At 36.8% G+C, this 19,614-nt stretch overlaps 1 protein-coding gene across 1 annotated transcript; it reads right to left on the bottom strand.

The window, feature by feature from the left end:
- Nucleotides 1–208: 208 nt before the first annotated feature.
- LOC136239905 (uncharacterized) lies at nucleotides 209–19,349 on the bottom strand. Its single transcript, XM_066030648.1, has 10 exons — nucleotides 19,322–19,349; nucleotides 18,635–18,694; nucleotides 14,652–14,954; nucleotides 12,851–13,156; nucleotides 10,010–10,315; nucleotides 5,421–5,738; nucleotides 4,785–4,877; nucleotides 3,267–3,351; nucleotides 3,012–3,054; nucleotides 209–1,136 (listed from the first exon to the last, which is right to left on the bottom strand). Exons 1-10 carry the CDS (start codon nucleotides 19,347–19,349, stop codon nucleotides 354–356), a joined length of 2,325 nt encoding a protein of 774 aa, XP_065886720.1. The 3' UTR covers nucleotides 209–353.
- Nucleotides 19,350–19,614: the final 265 nt, after the last annotated feature.

Genomic DNA, 19,614 nt, shown 5'->3' with positions numbered 1-19,614 from the left:
CTTACTGGTAAAGTGCTTTTTAAATAAACAGTTCTGGCATTTAAAGAGCTCTACTAAATGTTTGGGCAGTTGGCCCATGTAACAAGAATTATTATCAACAAGAAAGGAGGGCTCAGGTGAAAGCGAACTGACTATGGTAGCAGACACTATTATCATGTCAACTGATGGATTGTATGAATGTCATTGAATGATGAAGTAATGATTATTATGTAACATAGTAGCACAATTAGCTCATACACAAAATGATGGTGCGTGCAGATTTTATATACTAGAATCTTGAAATTGTGCATATTGTATGCACATAATGATAAAGCGGTTAATATGATAATACAGCGTTGCTTTGTGTTGCAGTGCTACTGTATGCTGTGATTAACATACTCTCCAAAGGGCATTGACTGGTCACTATGATGTAAAGTGGGAGATATAGGAGTCCCTGTGGAATTGTATGAAGTAGTTTTATCAATGGGACGCATTGCAAAAGTACAAGAAGTATAACCTCCATCAGGAGGTGGGATGGGACTATCACCGAAACATGAAGTAGAGTAGACACCAGTGTCCACATTCACTGCAACAGGTGGCATGCCATCATTGTCTTCTGACTGTTTAGCCACTTCAAATATGGAGTCATCTGTATAGTCCTGTAGAACAGTCGCCATTTGATTTTGATGATCTTTGTGTGACATTGATGCAGTTCTATAGTCAACGTAGCAACCTTCAATGGGTGGTGAGGGGGAAGATTGATCATAGTTTAGATGTTCTTTTTCAACATCATGTTTGTTGTCACCATTGGCTACTTGAAAATCATCACCACTTATAGTTGAACTATTTACACTGTAACGATCATCAGGTATATTAAAGACAACACTTTCCGAGAGATATGGGGCTTCACTAGTTGAAATTTCATTGATATCATTTTTCTTCTTTTGTCCATCTTTCATGGAATTTTTGCCATATATGTAATTCAACATGTCATCTTTTGTCGTTTCACCAGAACAAATTGAAGCACATTCTTCATCAATTGTAGGAATTTGGATATCTTTAATCCAGTGTAACACCTTTTCATTATCAAGAGATTCCACTGTGCTTGGTGGTGGTCTGATCATTGGATAGTCAATATCAAAGTCAATAGGTGGTGTCTATATAAGAACAACAACGTGTAATTACACTTTCTCCAAAATTCAAACCCTAACTATAAGAACCTTTTGATCCACTTTACATCTGTTTTTCAGTATACAATAAGAGCCAAAGAATTGATTTACATGCAGTAGACCCTAGTGTATATTGCATATGGAATACACATTATCCCGAGACACATGGTAGTGTGTTGCACAGCCAAGAAAGCTGGCACACTACACTGTGAGTATATTGACAGTAGAACTGGGTGGTATTGAAACATAGCAAACAGTATGCCTTCTGTGAAAATATCACACAGTATTAACGTAAAAACCATTGGTATTAAAGTAATGGCCATTTACCTCAATAAAAGTACAAAATACCCATGGTAGCTCAGCAACCCTCACGTACAAATTATCGCAGACAAACTTGTTTACATAGCTATAATTTGGTTAGCTGGCTACATCAGCACCTGCCTACAAACATTGTCACATGTCTGGTTACCCTCTAAATATGGGATGAAACATGCCTACAGGGAGGCCACACTGCCCGGATGGTATGGTGATATAAAAATAAATGAATAAAATTTATTAATAACTAAATAAAAAAATAAATAAAAAACAGGTGGTATCAAAACCAGTATGACTTACAATTACATATCACAGTTTACTAACAATACCAGTATATCGCCCAGCACTAATTGACAGGAAGAAAGAAAACACCATTTTCATGCGTACATAGCTCCATGGCCCTTCTCCAAAGTAACCATTTTTGCATTATAGCTGTCTGCAGGTAGGGTAGACCACACAGCAAATTTCTTAACTCTGTACCAGCCATTTTTGAGATATGGACATTCAAAATTTCTTCTTAAACTGGAGTCTATGGAGGCTTAGATTTCTTTTCGCACACTTTGAAAATTTGTTACAAAACACAAATGTACATCTTGATTGTTTCAAACTTTAACACAAATGAAGAGAAGAGCATCTAAAGGTGAATTCATGTACTAAATTTGCTATGAATCTGATAATTATTTATGGATTTATGAGATTTGTATTTGTGTAAAACTTTTGTCACAGCTACAAGGCAAACCAAGTATGGGAATAATTTCAAATTTGATGTGTACATAGGCTGATCATAGCAGTGCCTTTTTATGGTTTAAAAAACAATAGAGTTACAGCTACAAAATTACAAGGTAAAACCAAACAAGTGTAAAACTGTGGGGTTGAAATACTGTAATAGAGCAGTCACTGCGGGGTAATAAAGGTGCACAAAAATATCAGAAGAGAAAAACTTTTGAGAGTTCAAACCAGGGACCTCCAAACCTAAAACCTACATCCTTAACCACTGAAGCGCTGCTATCTTAGCTGTGTTTCACCCATTATACAGTGCTACAAATGAAGAACAGTATAAGACACCTCTGCAATTGATCCATGGAAATTAAAGCACTGATGCCATGACGCTTTATCGTCAATCAACAACTACTGGGTAGTGGAGAAAACAATGGGACACAAAAGAAGACAAAAGTAAGTCCTTGATGTATGTATTGTAGCTGCTGTGGTTGGCAAAAAAGTATGTTTCAGGCTGAAGTGACGTCATACAGTGAAGGAACCAAGCCAATAACCTCATCTATAGTTCAGTTATGCTTTGTTGGAGGCAGAACATTCAGTTAAATGAAAAACTAGAATTTTGTAGGAAGGGTTTGGGGTCACTTTGAAGGCATTTGTGGGCTTAGCTGTATGCGTAACCAATACTACCAAGCTGTTATGAAGAAAAAACGAGGCTGTTTTTTTGGGTGATATTCTTGGGTAAGAAAGCCCAAACCTCCATGATCCCTGCTATACAATGCTACTATTCTGTATGATAACACTATGCTTGACATTACAAGTACATGCACTTACCACATTTTCAGTTTTAGGTCGATTCCATATAACACCCATACTTCTAATGAAATAAAAACATATCATAGTAAATTAGAATAGCATGGTTACCACTACATCTCTCTCTCTCTCTCTCTCACACACACACACACACATGTGCGCACGCACACGCACACACACACATGTACGCACACAAACAACACACAGAACAACACACACAATGCAATAAACAGAAAAATCACATAATACCACCAGTCAGTGTACAATGAGGTATACCTTCTCCTCTTGTAGATAACGCACCCAGCAATAGTTATTGCAAGTGTAAGTGTAACCGCGACAGCAATGGATGAAATAATAATTGCTAAATGAAAAGATAACATAAGGACTAAACATGTTTACTTTACTCAAATCATCAACAGATATTTTTGTGTACGCCTGTATAATATTATTATATGTATTTTATTTGTCTTGTGCTTAACTAAGTACGTAGTTTAATGCTTGCCTGTAATGACATTTCAAATAAATACAAAATCAACCAAGCTGTAAAATGGGTGTAGCCTTCAAAAAAGGGTATATAAGAAAGCTGTGAAATCGAAGGTGGTTGCCAAGAAATGGTTGCAATGATGTTAATGCCAATAACAGTAAATGCTGTCATTATTATCAATTGATCATTACAGTCTATCACTTTACTTTTTTGAAGGCCATACTCTTTCGATAACTTTATTGTTTTGATATGGATTTTACTTATTTTGTATTCTTGCAAGCTGGCCTTGGGCCAGCTTTATTAGGGCTTGCATTAAAAGTGCCACTATTGAAGAAACAAATAAATCATATTCAAGTTTAGATATTTAAATTAAGCAAACGTCATTTGCTGAACTTTCTATTTGGATAACTGTTTTATTAGAGTATCTACACACCAATTTTTAACCAGCTTCTGTATAAGCAGTTTACCCTGTAGGTGTGACAAACTACCAGCTGATTTAAAGGATATAAAAATTTTGCAATTGTTATCCATGCTTGTTTTGGAATCTGTACCTCTGTAGTTATTACTCCAATTTCCATCAAACCACAAAAGATTTGGCAGCAGTGGCTCCAGGGGAGTTTCTCAGGTTTCCGGAAACCAGTTAATGGATTTGCAAGGTTGGATCGAGATACTCTAATAGAGCAATCATGCATCACTCTCATAAAGCAGTCGCAGTATTCAGAGAAGCAGTGTAGCAAGCTATGTAGCTTTAAAAAAGGATTTTCATGTGCTTTATCAGTGACATTAATGTATAGTTAGCGGAATGCAGTTATTCTCAGCAGGTAGCTACTTTTTTTGGTCTTCACCAAATGTCTAGCTATGCTCCTGATCAGAAACCAGGCACGAAAAATCCTGGAGCCACCTATGAATGAATGATCAACCTATCCATGTACCAATTTTTAACTTTGCAGTTTACTCTGTAGGTGTGAATTAACAATTTCTGAGACAGTTTATCCTATTCAAATCAAACTCGGTATCAAGATTTGCCTTTTGACCTCCTTTATGTACATGCAACAAATTTCAAAGCTATTATTCATGGTAGTTTTCAAAAGGAGAAAAGAGAACCTGAGGGCTACATATTTTGTAATTATGTTCAAAATTGGTGGAGTACACTTACACAATTAAAAACAATTTAAAATCATTTCACTTAGATATGGTACATAATTCCTTCTACTAATACACTGGTGTGATGCACCAGCTTCTTAGGATGTACCTCAATTATGATACTTTCAGATACTAAAATTTTACATTACCAATACCAACTCACATACCCGCACTGGAAGAGGTTCCAGAGGAAGATCCTGGTGCACTTGAGGGTAGTGAAGGTCCTGGTGTAATTGAGGGTAGTGGAACTGTAACCACATCTAGAAACAGTATTACACAAGAACACTTAAATGGTAAGAAATTGGCCAATGTTAGCTGGCAAAATGTTGCTGACTAACTTACTATCAGTAAATTATCCAACATAAATTTGGCATGCAAATGCACATCATGATGTACTATTCAAAAATACTAAACAAGTGCTTGAAAATTGCTTGACCCACTGCTGGTTGAAGCATGCCTCTTCTAAAAGAATTTTCAGTAGTGTACAACAGATACAATGATAATTTCCAGTAAGAAAACACTATGTAAGTAAGTTTATCAGAAATTGCTAAATCTGCAGAAACATGATGTTTATTAATGGTCTCAATAATATTGTCACTACAACTTCTCTACAGCAAGGGAAATTCTTAAGGTATATTCGCAGACACTCAGTCTATATAGTATATTTCATGGCTATTCTTATGGTAACTCATTGTTGTAATTGTTTTCTAGCAATCAAGGCAGTTTTAGTAATGTTTAGTCCAACAATCGGCTTTTACCTGACAACTAAGGTTATATTGCATTACAACAATCAAGTAACTTACTAAGTACAAATAGGTCAGTACCATTGACTAGTGTGGAGTTATTGATCTCAACAATACACTGATATGTAATCCCACTATCTTGTTCCCTCCGAGTTAGTGACATTTCACTATCATTGTATATAGTTCTGTACACTACTGAGTTGTCTACGGTTTCCCCTGAAACATTATTGACTCTTTCAACTACTGTGTCATTGGTAATCCATACAATGTCCACACTACTAGTGATACCTCTCACTGTAGTTACATTACATTCTAATAATAGTGGATCACCCACTTGTTGATTGTTGAGAGCAGTCACAATTACATTAGGAGTGGGAACTACATTATAAATTAGTACACAAATAACACACATAACCTGATCAATACATGGACTATTCTGCACATATCTAAAATTATAGTTATGATATGCAACCCAAAAAGTGAGTTTGTCATTAAATATCCTCACGTGCCTACATCATATGTGCTCTCTAACAGAAAACATCAGTTGATTGATTGATTTTGAATTTTACCTTAAACCAGTCGGCAATGCCGTTCTTCCCTGGCAGAGGAGCAAAGACACAACATATGTACATACATACATACATACAAAAATTAAATACAACAGAACACATACATTAACACATGTACAACCAAACAATTACAACATAAGCACACAAACTATTACACACACAAATTACTATATAAATCAAAATTAACACACATATAAAAATAAATTGTCGTTGAAGGTTGGTGAAGTCAAAATATCATAAGGTACTGCATTCCACTAGTGAATTGCTTTAAATCGAAAAAAAAAATGCTGAGTAAAAGAATGATGACATCTAGGTGGCTGAGCAAATAGCTGAGTAGTTCTAGTGACATATTGATGTTGGCGTCCAAACTTAATAGGTGGAATTAATGGAATACGTACGTTGCAGCTGAAAATACTGATGGTGCATAGCACAGAGTGAGCGATACTGAATCTTACTACATAGTGGTAACCACTGTAAAGAATGGAATTGATGTGTGACGTGGTCGCATCTCCGAAGGCCCAAACAAAGTCGAACAGCTCGATGTTGTAAACATTTCAAGCGATTGATACTAATCACTGTCAGGGGAGGACCCCAAACTGGCAAACAATAAACTAGGCGAGAAAACACCAAACTCTCAATCAGCAATTTCAACAAACTTGTTCTAAAAACCAGCCTCTGTTTGTTCAACAAATACAGATAATAATATGACATAGATTGGCACACCTTGGAGACATGGTGTGACCAAGAAAAGGTATCATCGAAAATAAGCCCCAGGTACTTCTGTTTACATACAACAGCAAGGTGGATGCCATTCACAAATATTCCAGGAGGAGAGGGGATAACATGTTGACTCGGAGCTCTAAACCACATTACAGAAGACTTCGAAAGATTCAGTTGCATTCTATTGTTTATAGTCCATTGACTAATCACTTCGAGATGTGAATTCATCAAAGCTGCAGCTTCTTCAGCGTCCGGAGCCAAACAGATCAGCGTTGTATCGTCAGCATACTGCAACAATATTCCGCCAGGTACTTGTGATGGCTAATCCTTAACATAAACTAAAAACAACAGGGGGCCAAGGGAACTGCCCTGTGGTATCCCTCCTTTCATAGATCTCCAAATCCATTGCCACTTTTCACACGGTGCCAACGGTTGGACATTTGAAGTAATTCTGGAACCATTTTAGTACATCTGGATGGATGTTCAACTGGAACAACTTATCAAGCAGCAAGTGAATTGAATGCCTTGTGGAAATCCAAAAAGGATGCACATACTGCCTTCCCATCATCTAAACATTGAATAATGAAATCCACGGCCACTAAAATAACATCCTCAGTGGATTTTCCATAGCGGTAAGTACCCTGGTGTGGATGGAGAAGAGTATGCTAGTAGTTACTTAGCTGAGCAGCAACAATTTTTTCCAGAATTTTAGCCAGTACAGGCACCACAGATATGGGCCTGAAGTTCCCAGGATCACTAAATGCTCTACCCTTATGAACAGGAGTTATATGAGATTGCTTCCACTGAGAAGGAAAAACACCTGCCTTTAAGGAGTCATTAAATATTCTGGTGAGGGGGACAGAGATCTCATTTGCAATTGCCTTCAAAAATCTTGCTGACAAGCCATCAGGACCAGTGGACTTTTTAGGATCCAACTGCTGAAGATGGGAGTGAACTAGTGAGACTGTAATATCAGAAAACGTAAAAGGCTCACTCCCAAGAGAATGGGGCAGAATAACAAAGCTGGCGGCACCCTCATGATCAGAGCTAATAGCAACAGTCTGGAAATGATCATTAATAGAATTCAATGTAGATAAATCCATTGGATCAGCAGAACTGTGAGTATTCCTCCCAAAAAGGTTATTAACATGTGACCACACATCAGCAGCATGAGCAGGATTAGAGCGGCTCCGCTGCATCAGCACCCGGAGATAATCAATTTTAGCTTGCCTTATTGAAGTTTTTAACTCATTCTTTAACTGCTGAAAATAGCTTCTATCCGAAGGATCACTAGATCTATCAGCTTGACGTTTGGCCTTGTTCTTGGATTTAATAGGTTGCTGGATATTATCATTAAACCAGGGAGTTGGTCTTTTAGATTGTTGAGGGTTCACTTTGTGCAGCGGTAAAAAAATGTCAAGTGCCTCAGACAACACAGTATGAAAAAGTCCCACTTGTCATCGATGCTGTCAAAGGTATCCAACAAATGCCAAGGAATGGCATGCAGGACTGCCTTTAATTGGTTCCAGTCACACTTTTTAAATGAGCGAATCCAACACTGGCGACCAGAAGATTGCAATGGAGGAATGTTAAAATCAACCGCCTACATTCTATAATCACTGACACCTAAGGCTTGAGTAACATTTGAAACATTGAAACAACCAGTACCAAAGATATGATATATCAGAGTTTCTGACACACCGCAAACCCGAGTTGGGTCCTTTATATGTTGGATTAATTGAAAATCAGTCAACAAATCAAGGTAAACCTGGGTAGCCCCTCCAGACACTAATAAATTGACATTAAAATCGCCTGCCATCATAATGTAACTAATACTTGCTGAAATAAAAAGTAACAATAAAACAGATCACAATTCTGAAATTAGTACTGTAAAGGGGACAGATGGTGAACGATATACTGACACAATGGCAATGCGATGATGCTTGGAAGTCACCAAACAACAGCACACATTAACTGATGAGCACAATTGCTCAACTTTGTCACACAATGGAGTGTGCTCTGGATACAAGGTCTGAACATGAAAGAACCAGGAAAAAATTTGGCTGATTCCACAGGACGTTTTAACATTGGTAAATGAAAGGACGCAAATCCACTCAAGGTCATTACTGGATCACGGTCAGTAAGCCATGTCTCAGAACAGCACAAAATAATAGGCCCGGCGCTGATGGCCACAGTGGAGCCACTGAGATATCTCAGGCAATTTACTAATCAGTCCTGAACATTACGATGAACAAGGCGAATGCCTTCACAGGGTGCCTGAAAGATATTAATGGGAAGTGAAAGGTCACACACTGACTGGTTGGAGGTGTCAAACAGAGATAGGTCACTATCATCCACATAAGGTAGCTGACTGAACAAACAAACAGGACACTGCCACGTAAACTCTCCACCATCACTCAAAGCTCAATGCTGGGCAGCAGTAATCCCAACACACTTAATGTGGAACCAATTAACACAAACATCACACTGTAGTCCCCTATGAGTGCACGCAACACTCTTTTTGCATACACCACATGGGTAGCGAATTGGCCCCGGGTAGCAAATTGGCCCCAGTTTTCTCACGGGTAACCTACAAAATAAATTTTAGTGAACATTCCAAAGATGTATATACTTCCAAAGTTCATCTAAACTTCTTTCACAGTTTCATAAAAACTATTGCACATATCCAAACATCTATGTTACTTTAGAGACCTGCAAAATGGTACGTACAATAATCATCAGACTTTACCCTCAGTAGTTGATTATTGTACCATAGGTCACTGGTTAATGCAACTTCCTGATCGAATTAGTGTTCTAAAATAACTCACTGGTACAAGCATCATAATAATAATGAATATCAGTATGATGATTTCTACATACACTAGTACTTTCTAATGACTATATAGAATTAGGCAAAGTTTGTGACATACACATGACCAAAATTTTCATCAGAGGTATCTAATCAGCTCAGATATGAACTCGCAGGTATTTATTGTATTTAGCATACAATGCGCAGTATATATCACTTGTAAGTAAGGAATTGAAAATCAAATTGAATGATCTCCAACCTAAAAATAATGAGCAATTTGTTGTCAGATCTACACGGTTAATCTATATTTATATCCTTGTTCAGTCTTGGATGATTTGCTGGTTCAGGTGGATAAAGCTTTTGGAACATTCTCAAACATTCATCAATGTGTGGCTAAATCAATCGTGTAGAAAGCAAACAAAACTATACATTACGCAAAAGGGAGCTGTTTAACTTCTATACAATTATTTGTTATAGGACTATATATACAACACAGTATAAAAAAACATGAACAATAATAAATTTATAATAAGTGCTATTAACTTACATACCTGTAAAGTTATTTAACTCAACTGACGATGATGTGCTATAATTATAATTATATCCAAATACTGTCACATCACATCTGTATGATCCCTCATCATTTTCCCTGAGGTATGAGAATTGTACAGTACTAGTGGAGGTGGTATCATTGGAGATATCTGAAGTGACTGCAGTTAGTCTACCATTATCAGTAATTACACCATTAGGTCCAGTCCAGATGAAAGTGGAATTTAATTCACTTGAAGCGAAAATAGGGCAAGAGATTTCATAAGGTCTGCCCACTAATATTTGCTGCTCCACTGGCTGGATATCAGCTGAAATGTAATACAGCATGATTACAATAGCATGAACTACAATCAGATTTTCAGGCGCCACATAACGTACACACATACATACATACACATACACACACACACTTAAATCAGAGGAAAATATTTGGCAAATTGAACAAGATGTCTATTTGATGAATTTAAATTTGACTTGCTTGCAGGGACCCATGTCAATCATGCAAGGACCACATTATAGAATATCAGATGAGCAACACTTTCAAGTTTTATAGTTGCATTCAAGGTAGAAGTTATCACGAGTACAAATGCAGTTACAGTAGCTATCTGGGATGCATAAGGAATATTGAGTAGGACAATCACTAGATAGGAGAACGTCTTGGCAGGTTCCTGTGGTCCACAAACGAAAAATATGAAAGGTACTGTACAGAGAAATGTCTGGCTGAAGCTGTGGAACCATGTTCAGTACACAATGTTAGTTAAACATTCGTCAGAATAAGCTGGGTAGGTTCACAGGTCTTCCTTTGGATTCCTCTGTGTTTTTGATCACCAGCTAGCCAAATATTTAGCAGATTTAAATTTGACAATTTCAGTGAAAATTTGCCAACTGCAGAATTTAATTCCCTGTCAAATTTTCTGCTTACACGGTAATGACTAGTATTAATTTTGTCATACAATTAGAATAACATAAAATATGTATTATGTAGCCCAGAAATCAAAGATAAATATTATAAATTAGTACTTTCACCTAACCTGGAGTCATGACTACATTTATACTACTGAATTGTTTTTTTCATTATTCAGTTAGAAGTATGTATTTTACTGTTTATATATATATATGTGGCTGAATTTGACAAAACCCGGCTTCGACGCACAAAGCTTCGTTAGGAGATATGGCGATTTTAAGTAATCATTGTGTAATAACTTCCCAGTGCCTACAGCTGTGCAAACAAAATTTGCACCAAGTATGCATCTATTTACTAGCTATCACTGAGTGGGTGTATACATTTCTGATACCCAAAATTAGCCCTGTTTTGGGCAGCTTTTCTCGAGCGGGTAATAATATCACAGGTGGTAGTAATAGGGTGGGAGGGTGGAGGGCGGTGGGTGGGATTAATATAGGGATATAAAATGAAGCAAGAAGATGATTGGAATCCAGAGTCCAAGTTTGGGCTCTCCATGGCCCTCCATGGCCCTCAAATCACTCCAAATTGACTGAGAACACTATTGGCGAGCTCTCTGTGAAGTCCCAGCTCACTACACACCATTATCACAAAGCCATGGCCATTCAATGGCACCAACCTCCCACTCGTGGCTTTGACAAGGTCGGAAGAAAGCTGCCACAGAAACCAGACTTGCCAGTCCTGAAGGAAGTACAGTGTGGAATATCAGGGGTGGATCTAGGATTTATAAAAGGGGGGGGCTAACTCAAGGTACTAATCTGTTGGGTAGAGGTGTGCAAAACACACTTCCCAGCATGCGAAGCATGCTGGAAATTTCGCATGCTGGAACTAGGGGGGTCTGGGGGCATGCCCCCCAGGAAATTTTCGAAAAATAGATGCTAAAATACTGCAATTTGGAAACATTTCCACATAAAATTCATGATATTTTCTGCCTGTAGATATTTCATATACTGCCTTTAGATTATAGGTGTGGCTTTCTAAAGCATTTTGCTAATCAAAATGTTTGGGTAGGTACAGACAACCAAGTACATGATGCACCCCTCTCACAATTGCACAACACCGAATAGGTGCATGTTAGAATAATATAATGTTGAACGTGGAAAATTTTGAAATTTGAACAATACAAGATTGAATCTGAGAGCATTTTCAATGAAAATTGTGTACCTGAATTAAGTATTGCCATATATATTAACTACACAAGTGGATGAATGAAGCCCTTTAAACAAACCAATGCACTTCATTGTATATATGTATAGGTGCAGGCAGATTTGGAAAAATTCCATAACAGAACCAACTACATGTTTCCAGTGAATGTTCTATTAGAGTAGTTAGCTGACTGCTCTATTAGAGTATCTCGATCTTGTACACCTCCAATGCTGATCCAGGTCCTTGTTACATAAACTTTAGCATAAATCCACTGATAATACCTTGGAAAGATGATTATAAGGTGGTTTTATGAGTGTTTGTATTATTAGTGATCATATAATTATGCTAAGACAAAATTTCATTATAATACTCAGCATATTGATCAAGTAAAGCCTAAATATGAAGGGGGGGGGGGGGGGGGGGGGGGGGGCTTCAGCCCCCAAAGCCCCCCCCCCCTGGATCCGCCCCTGAATATGATAGTGTATTAGGCCAGCAATCCATTTCTGGTAAAAATGTAAGTTTGATTTTGTGTGTGTGGAAGCCTTGTTATGTGAAATCCAGTCAAATATTTAACCATTAACAAAAACAGCACTGATCCAGCATGCAAAAAGGCTCTTTCCTCTTACACACTCTATCAAAGAGGAAAAACAAAAATGTCTTAAATACTATGATGGTTATGGCTCAGTGTTTAGTTTAAATATGTGTATATATACTACGACAATACAGACTGACTCACCTACAAATGTACTAGTAGAACTAACTAATGGAGTTGCATTGATCTCAACCTTACACTGGTACATGGTACCATCATCATCTTCACTCAGTATTGACCCATTATTGTAAGTATCACTGTACACTACTGAGTTGTCTACAGTTTCCCCTGAAACATTATTGACTCTTTCAACTACTGTGTCATTGGTAATCCATACAATGTCCACACTACTAGTGATACCTCTCACTGTAGTTACATTACATTCTAATAATAGTGGATCACCCACTTGTTGATTGTTGAGAGCAGTCACAATTACATTAGGAGTGGGAACTAGAGAACACAATATCAACTGATATACACGTCTAGGTACAAACATATGCCTGTGCACAAAGTAAAATAGTTATCAAACAGTCACACATCTAGATTATTTTGTCTCTTTAAATGTAATAATCCATCCCTATCAGTAGCAAGCAAGACTACTCAGTTATAACCATATCTGTTACTCAAAAGGAAAGTGGCTGCTCTATTAGAATATTTGACCATCACAAGAAAACCATGATGTCAAAGCCATGAGCGAATGGCTTTATGCAGCATGAATAATTTGTAACTATTCAAGCAAATAATGTGTTGATATAGATTCAGTTTTGTAATTGCAATCCCCAGAGCTATTGGTTTACTAGGAGGTATCTTTTACCACAATATTGTTCATTTCTTCTAAACATGGCCAAGATCTATTCCTCCTGGATTAGACTGAGTGTGGCACTCGATTGGAAATTGGGCGGCTTGCAGTTCAAATCCTAGGGTTGGAGGGATTTTTTTCCTTTCTTTCGCCCATTCTCTGTTCATCAGCAATCGTTAAAGTCTCCAGTGTTTGTTTTGGTTAGGTAATCCTAAGATTGCAGCAAAAGTTGCTGTCAGACTTTCAGTGCTGATCACCGTAAAGTTTTAATAACAAAAAGTATGGGTGCATGAAATCATATTTTCTTTCAGTTTCACACTTTTCTGTCGTGTATACATACATGTGCGCACACGTACCCACACACATCAGGGCAGTAGCCAGACTTTTATTTGGGTAGGTTCTTTTGGAGGGTGTGCAAACTAGGCGGTCTGGGGATATGACCCAAGGAAAATTGTTGAAAATGAATACTAAAAGGTTGAATTTGGTGACATTTCATGATCAGTAAATAAAAATAGCACAATTTTTTTAGGCAACAAATTCAAGCTCAAGACCAGCTATATGGATGACATCTGGCAAAAGTATCTTAACTACTACTGTAAATATACCATCTGTATCTAAATATATTGCAATGTCACAGTAAAAATGGATGGGAAAGCCTAAGTGCTCTCTCAGCAGGGGCAGTAGAGCAGGCCAAAGAGTGCTTAAGGCAATGAAATTTACACATTGCATGGGGATGGATGTTATTCATGGGGTCTGGGGAATTGCTTCCAGGAAAATTTTCAAGCTCTGAGTGTATTTTAGATGATCTCATTTTTTGCAAATAAATCAAGTAGTTACACACAGCTTTTAAAGAAATGTAAAAGTGATCATTCTATTAGAGTGATTTACTGGTTGACTGCTCTATTAGAGTATCTTGATCTTGTGTTACAAGCACTTGTGAGCGGTTTGAAGCACTTGATATATTTTAAAGTTATATTTAGTAAACTGTAGCTTATGAACCATTGCTACTGAAATTTCTGCAATGGACTTTTCCCAAGAGGGTGGTTCTTCAGAACCCCTTGCCGACAGGCCTGCACATACACACATACACATTACCATGTGTCTTGATTTTTGACATGCAAACAAATTTACACAATGTTAACTCACTTATAAAGTTGGTTAATTCAATTGGAGCTGTTTTACTCTTATTATAACTTAGTACTGTTGTACTACACTCATACGACCCCTCATCATCTTCACTGAGGTATGAAAATTGTAAAGTACCAAAATGGTTGGTACCACTGGAGACAGTTGGAATGATAGTTAGTCTGGTATCATTTGTGATAGTACCATTAGGTCCAGTCCAGCTAATAGTTACATCATCAGAATTTATTATATCTGCAGTGTTGACTGAGCAATGGATATCTAGTGGACCACTCACTAACAAATCATCAACTGGTTGAATACCAACTACACACCAGAACAAACACACATTCTGTTAAATAGCATATTAAGTATGTGCATCTGCAATGTGAACAGTACCTAGTTCGATAAACAAAAGCATCGAAAATTCAACTATTAATAATTATTATCTTTAAATTTTACATGAGTGGAAATATTTACATCTTGTTTTGTAAACCAACATTAACGGTACTAAATGCATATGTATAGGATGGAAAGAAACATTTTTGATCATCATAACTGATCCTTTGTTTTTTTATTTTTATACACAAGTCCAATAAAACCTATAATGAATACAGTATCTGTATATGTAATAACACAAACTAATACACAGGCAAAGTAATAAACAAAACACTGCCTATAATTACTTGAATATGCTGAGCAATTTTTAGTAATGTTTTGCTTGGTTCCGGAGTAATACTCATAGGTCACAGTAAAGTAGCACTTGTAGCTTTCCCATGGAATTGTAAATCCTGACCAGTGAGTAGAACACTCATACTACATGTGAAAGCATTACAATGAATATACTTGAAGTCAAGTATAGCTAGGCTATTTTACCACCTGGATATCCTAATCAAAACCTGTTTGAATATCTTGTGGATAATGACATCATCACTTGTATATTTTACAGTATAATAGTACTGTATAGTAGGGATCACAAAGGAGTAGGTGTGGCCCACGAAATAACATCACCCAAAAACCAGCCTCAATTTTCCCTGACGATGATCAGGCGGTATTGGTTAGGCAAAACTAAACCCAAACAAGCCTTCAGATTGACCCAAAATTCTTTAACAAGTTGCTATGAAAAATTATTTAATGGAATATTCTAGTGACTGACTGACTGAGTAAGTAACTGACTGATGCCTTCAGACAAATGTAACTCGATAACGGCTAAGGCGACAGGCTTGATTTTTTCACTCCTCGATGTTGCTTTGGCCCAAAAGGTGCCTTTTGGCATACCGCAGTACGTATAATGCATTCTTCATGGACTTACCACTGCTCTCCTTTGTGTCCCTTTGCTGATGGCAAAGTGTTGATTTGGCGGTAGCACATGATGGCTTCCCTTCATAACAGAAATCGTCCGTATTTTTCATAGTGGCCATTTTGATTTCAGAGGTGCTTTTCGAACAGTTCTTGATTCGTACTGCTGTGCAATGGGTTGAACATAGCCGACAACGAAGTGTAATGGATACTTCACTTTTCAGATGATAATTGATATAACTGGGGCACGTGGCACCATTTCTTTTGGTATGCGTGGATTGTAGAGGTGCTTTTCAAACAGTTCTTGATTTGAGATACTGTGTAATGGGTTGAATATAACTGACAATGAAACACAATGGATACTTCACTTTTTAGATGATGATTGATATAGCTGGAGCACGCAGCGCCATTTCAGATGCAGTATGCGTGGATTCACCAGTCATAATAATAATATTTACAAAAAAGTTAACAAACAACTGTGCAGAAAAATTTGGAATTTTCAACTAGAGTAGGGACCATAGCACATCAATAGAAAGTACTGAAACAAGCTGGAGTAGTGCACGATATTAAATCACAGTAAAAGAATAAGAAGTGCTTTATCTCTACTGTGCTCCAAGATACCATAACGGAAATGCACGGTAGGGATATAACACTTCTTATTGTTTTATTGTGATTTAATATCATGCACTACTCCAGCATGGTTCAGTGTTATGGTCCCTACTCTAGTTGAAAATTCCAAATTTTTCTGTGTACTTGTTTCAACATGGTATGAGTGTTTCACTGACTCTTTAGATCAAACAAAATGATGATATTGTATAAAGAAGCTAATAATAATTGCCTGGGTGACCTGTCATTTGTATTGTCAGTTTTACCTATATACGTACAAGTGTAAACAAAACAACTGAAAGTAAACAAATTAAAACGTGCTGCAATATACAGGCCAATTTCATTACAAAATGGAATTTCACTAAGTGAATATTGTAAAGATACACACACATATGTATTTACTAATTTCTTAAAAGTTCAAAAAATTAATCATCAAACACGTACGTCAGCTGTTGATGGTAAATAGGATTCTTCACCATTAATACAGTACCAAATTGGAGCACAATCTCGGACACAACTTCCATCGACACTATTGACACTCCAAGGGGCACGAACATTATTAGGATCAGAACAGTTAAGACTTGAATTGGTATTACATTCTATAATAAAAGGCACGTGCAACAATTAGAATACAGCAATAAATTTACCAACTCATATTATACATGTGTGTTAATAACCAAAGTGTATGTGTGTGCTTATATGTATATAAATAAAGTGTATATGTAATAGTTATACCACTGGCTATCCACTCCACAGAAAATGGAATTTGAAGTATGTGCAAAAACAACCAGTTTTTGCTTAGCCGGTCACAACATTGAACTGATAGTTAGAGTCTATAGTAGTACTTTTATGGGTACCTAGTATGTAGAGGTACTGTAGCTCAGCATCAACTGGCTTTTGGGGCCACACTTTTTTCACAGCTTGGCTGTTTTAATATATATGATCAGGATTGTATGTGTGAAGCCTCAAAGCCTTTGCAGCTTGCTTGATTTCTTTCCTTCAAGAATAGCAAAGTGGCCCGGATAAAAGAGAGCTGACTTATTGTATTTATATTGTTATCATTCAATTCAACATCGACTTTTATTATAAAATACATGTGTACTTGCTGAATGTTCTTATTAAGATGACTGTTCTATTAGAGTATCTCAATCATGCATTATTACATAATTTATTAGGTACTAGGCTTTTTGCATTATAATTTTGTAGTGTTACTCCAATTTATTTTCAACTCACAAATATTTTAAATTATGATAAATAGACAATGCACACAAATTTACTATAATAAGCTTTTTCCAGTAACAATTGGACATTTTTTTTTACAAATCTCAATCACACGCTAGCTACCCATGCTTCATTTTTCCAAAGCTACTACTTCAATTTCTACCAAACCACAAAAGGTCATCCATGTACCAATTGTATTAATAATCATTAATAATTCTGTAACAGTTCATCGTATTCAAATGATACGTGGCACTGGCACCAAGATTTATCTTTAACACCCAATGTATGTGTGACAAATTTCAAAGTGATTGAGTGCATTTAGTTTTAATATTATACAGTACATAAGCGCAAAAAAACAAAAAGAAAAGAAGCAATTAACTCAATGTTTGAAGACCTGTATGCCTAGAGCAATTATGCTCAAATTTGGTATGCAGACTACTGAAGGTGCAGGAGGACATTTCCATAGCAAATATGTGACCGAATTTGACAAAAAAGGCTTCCACACACATCCACGTTTATGACTTTGAAGCACCACAGGAGTATGCCATTAGTTTCAAATTTTACCTGGTATTTTACAATGCTATGGAACAATTGTGTGAAAATTTTAGGTCAATAGCTTACCGAGTAGTCAACTTACAGTTTGTTAAAGTCAGAAAATTGGATGTGTGTGGAAGCCTTGTTTTTTCAAATTCGGTCACATATCGTCTCATTTTGTAGAACAAAATAGAGCTATGCATGCAAGAAAATCATAGTATTGTTCTTTTAAAAACACACTAGTGTGGTGCACCAGGTACTTGGGCCACATGACATACTACCATATGTCACATTGGTGGGAAAACTCTGGACCGTCCACATGTATTCTTACACCTATGTTTACTTACCTTGTCCACTAGCAGTGGAAATCATCATCCAAAGTAACATAGTTGATATTATCATTTTCACTAAACAATAATAAACCAAACATGTATGTGCTACACAGCAAAATTGATTTATCAAGACACATGGTGCTGCAAAGAAAGCCAGCATGTTACACTGTGTGTGCATTAACAGGAAGAAAGAAAAAAATTATGTATGCACAGCTCCAGAGCTCCATGGCCCCTTTTCCAAAGCACATGAATTTTGCATTATATGGTTAGAAAACCAAAGAAGCAAAGACTACAGAATTACAAGGCTAAAGTATTCAATTATAAATCCAAGGTTGAGATACTCAAATAAAACAGTTACCGTGGGGCAGAGATCTACCAATGGAATTCCAGCAAAAAAGTGTGCATTCTATTAGCGTATTACAATGTTATTACTGAAAAGTCATATAATCACATGTATAATTTCTGTCTTTTCAGTAATCATCATTATGTTTGTAGATAAGAAATGTGGGTAAAAATCAAACCCCAAAGCCAGCCTATGGCTGACTCTTGGGCCATATAGAGTACAAAAAGAAATAGAATTCACATAAAACAGACCAGCTGTAAAAGAGGGTGTGGCCTTCAATAGTCTATGCAACAAAAAAGGTGGCAGCTAAGTAATGAAATTAATGCTAACAAATTTTAATAAATGCACACAGCCATTACTAGCGTCAGCATCATTGTAGACTGCCATCTTAGATTTCACAACTTTTTTTTATTGAAGGCCACACCCTTTTCACAGCTTGGCTGTTTTTGTGTGGATATATGTAAAAACCAGTACCCTGTTTCTACACTGTATATGTAGTTTAAAGCCACAATCATAACTTAACATTTGCCATTGGCTAAAATAATGTGCCCTCCTTATGCTATGAGAAAGACTTTGTAATAAATGCACACACACTAGCTAGTTACCTGTAAATATCCCCCAACCACTTTTATATCTATCTTTTCTTTTTCTT

This window comes from Dysidea avara, chromosome 12 (genome assembly GCF_963678975.1).
Source record: "Dysidea avara chromosome 12, odDysAvar1.4, whole genome shotgun sequence".
Lineage (NCBI taxonomy): Eukaryota > Metazoa > Porifera > Demospongiae > Dictyoceratida > Dysideidae > Dysidea > Dysidea avara.
The sequence above is the reverse complement of the archived record's forward strand: the minus strand, read 5'-3'. Positions and strand labels throughout refer to the sequence as shown.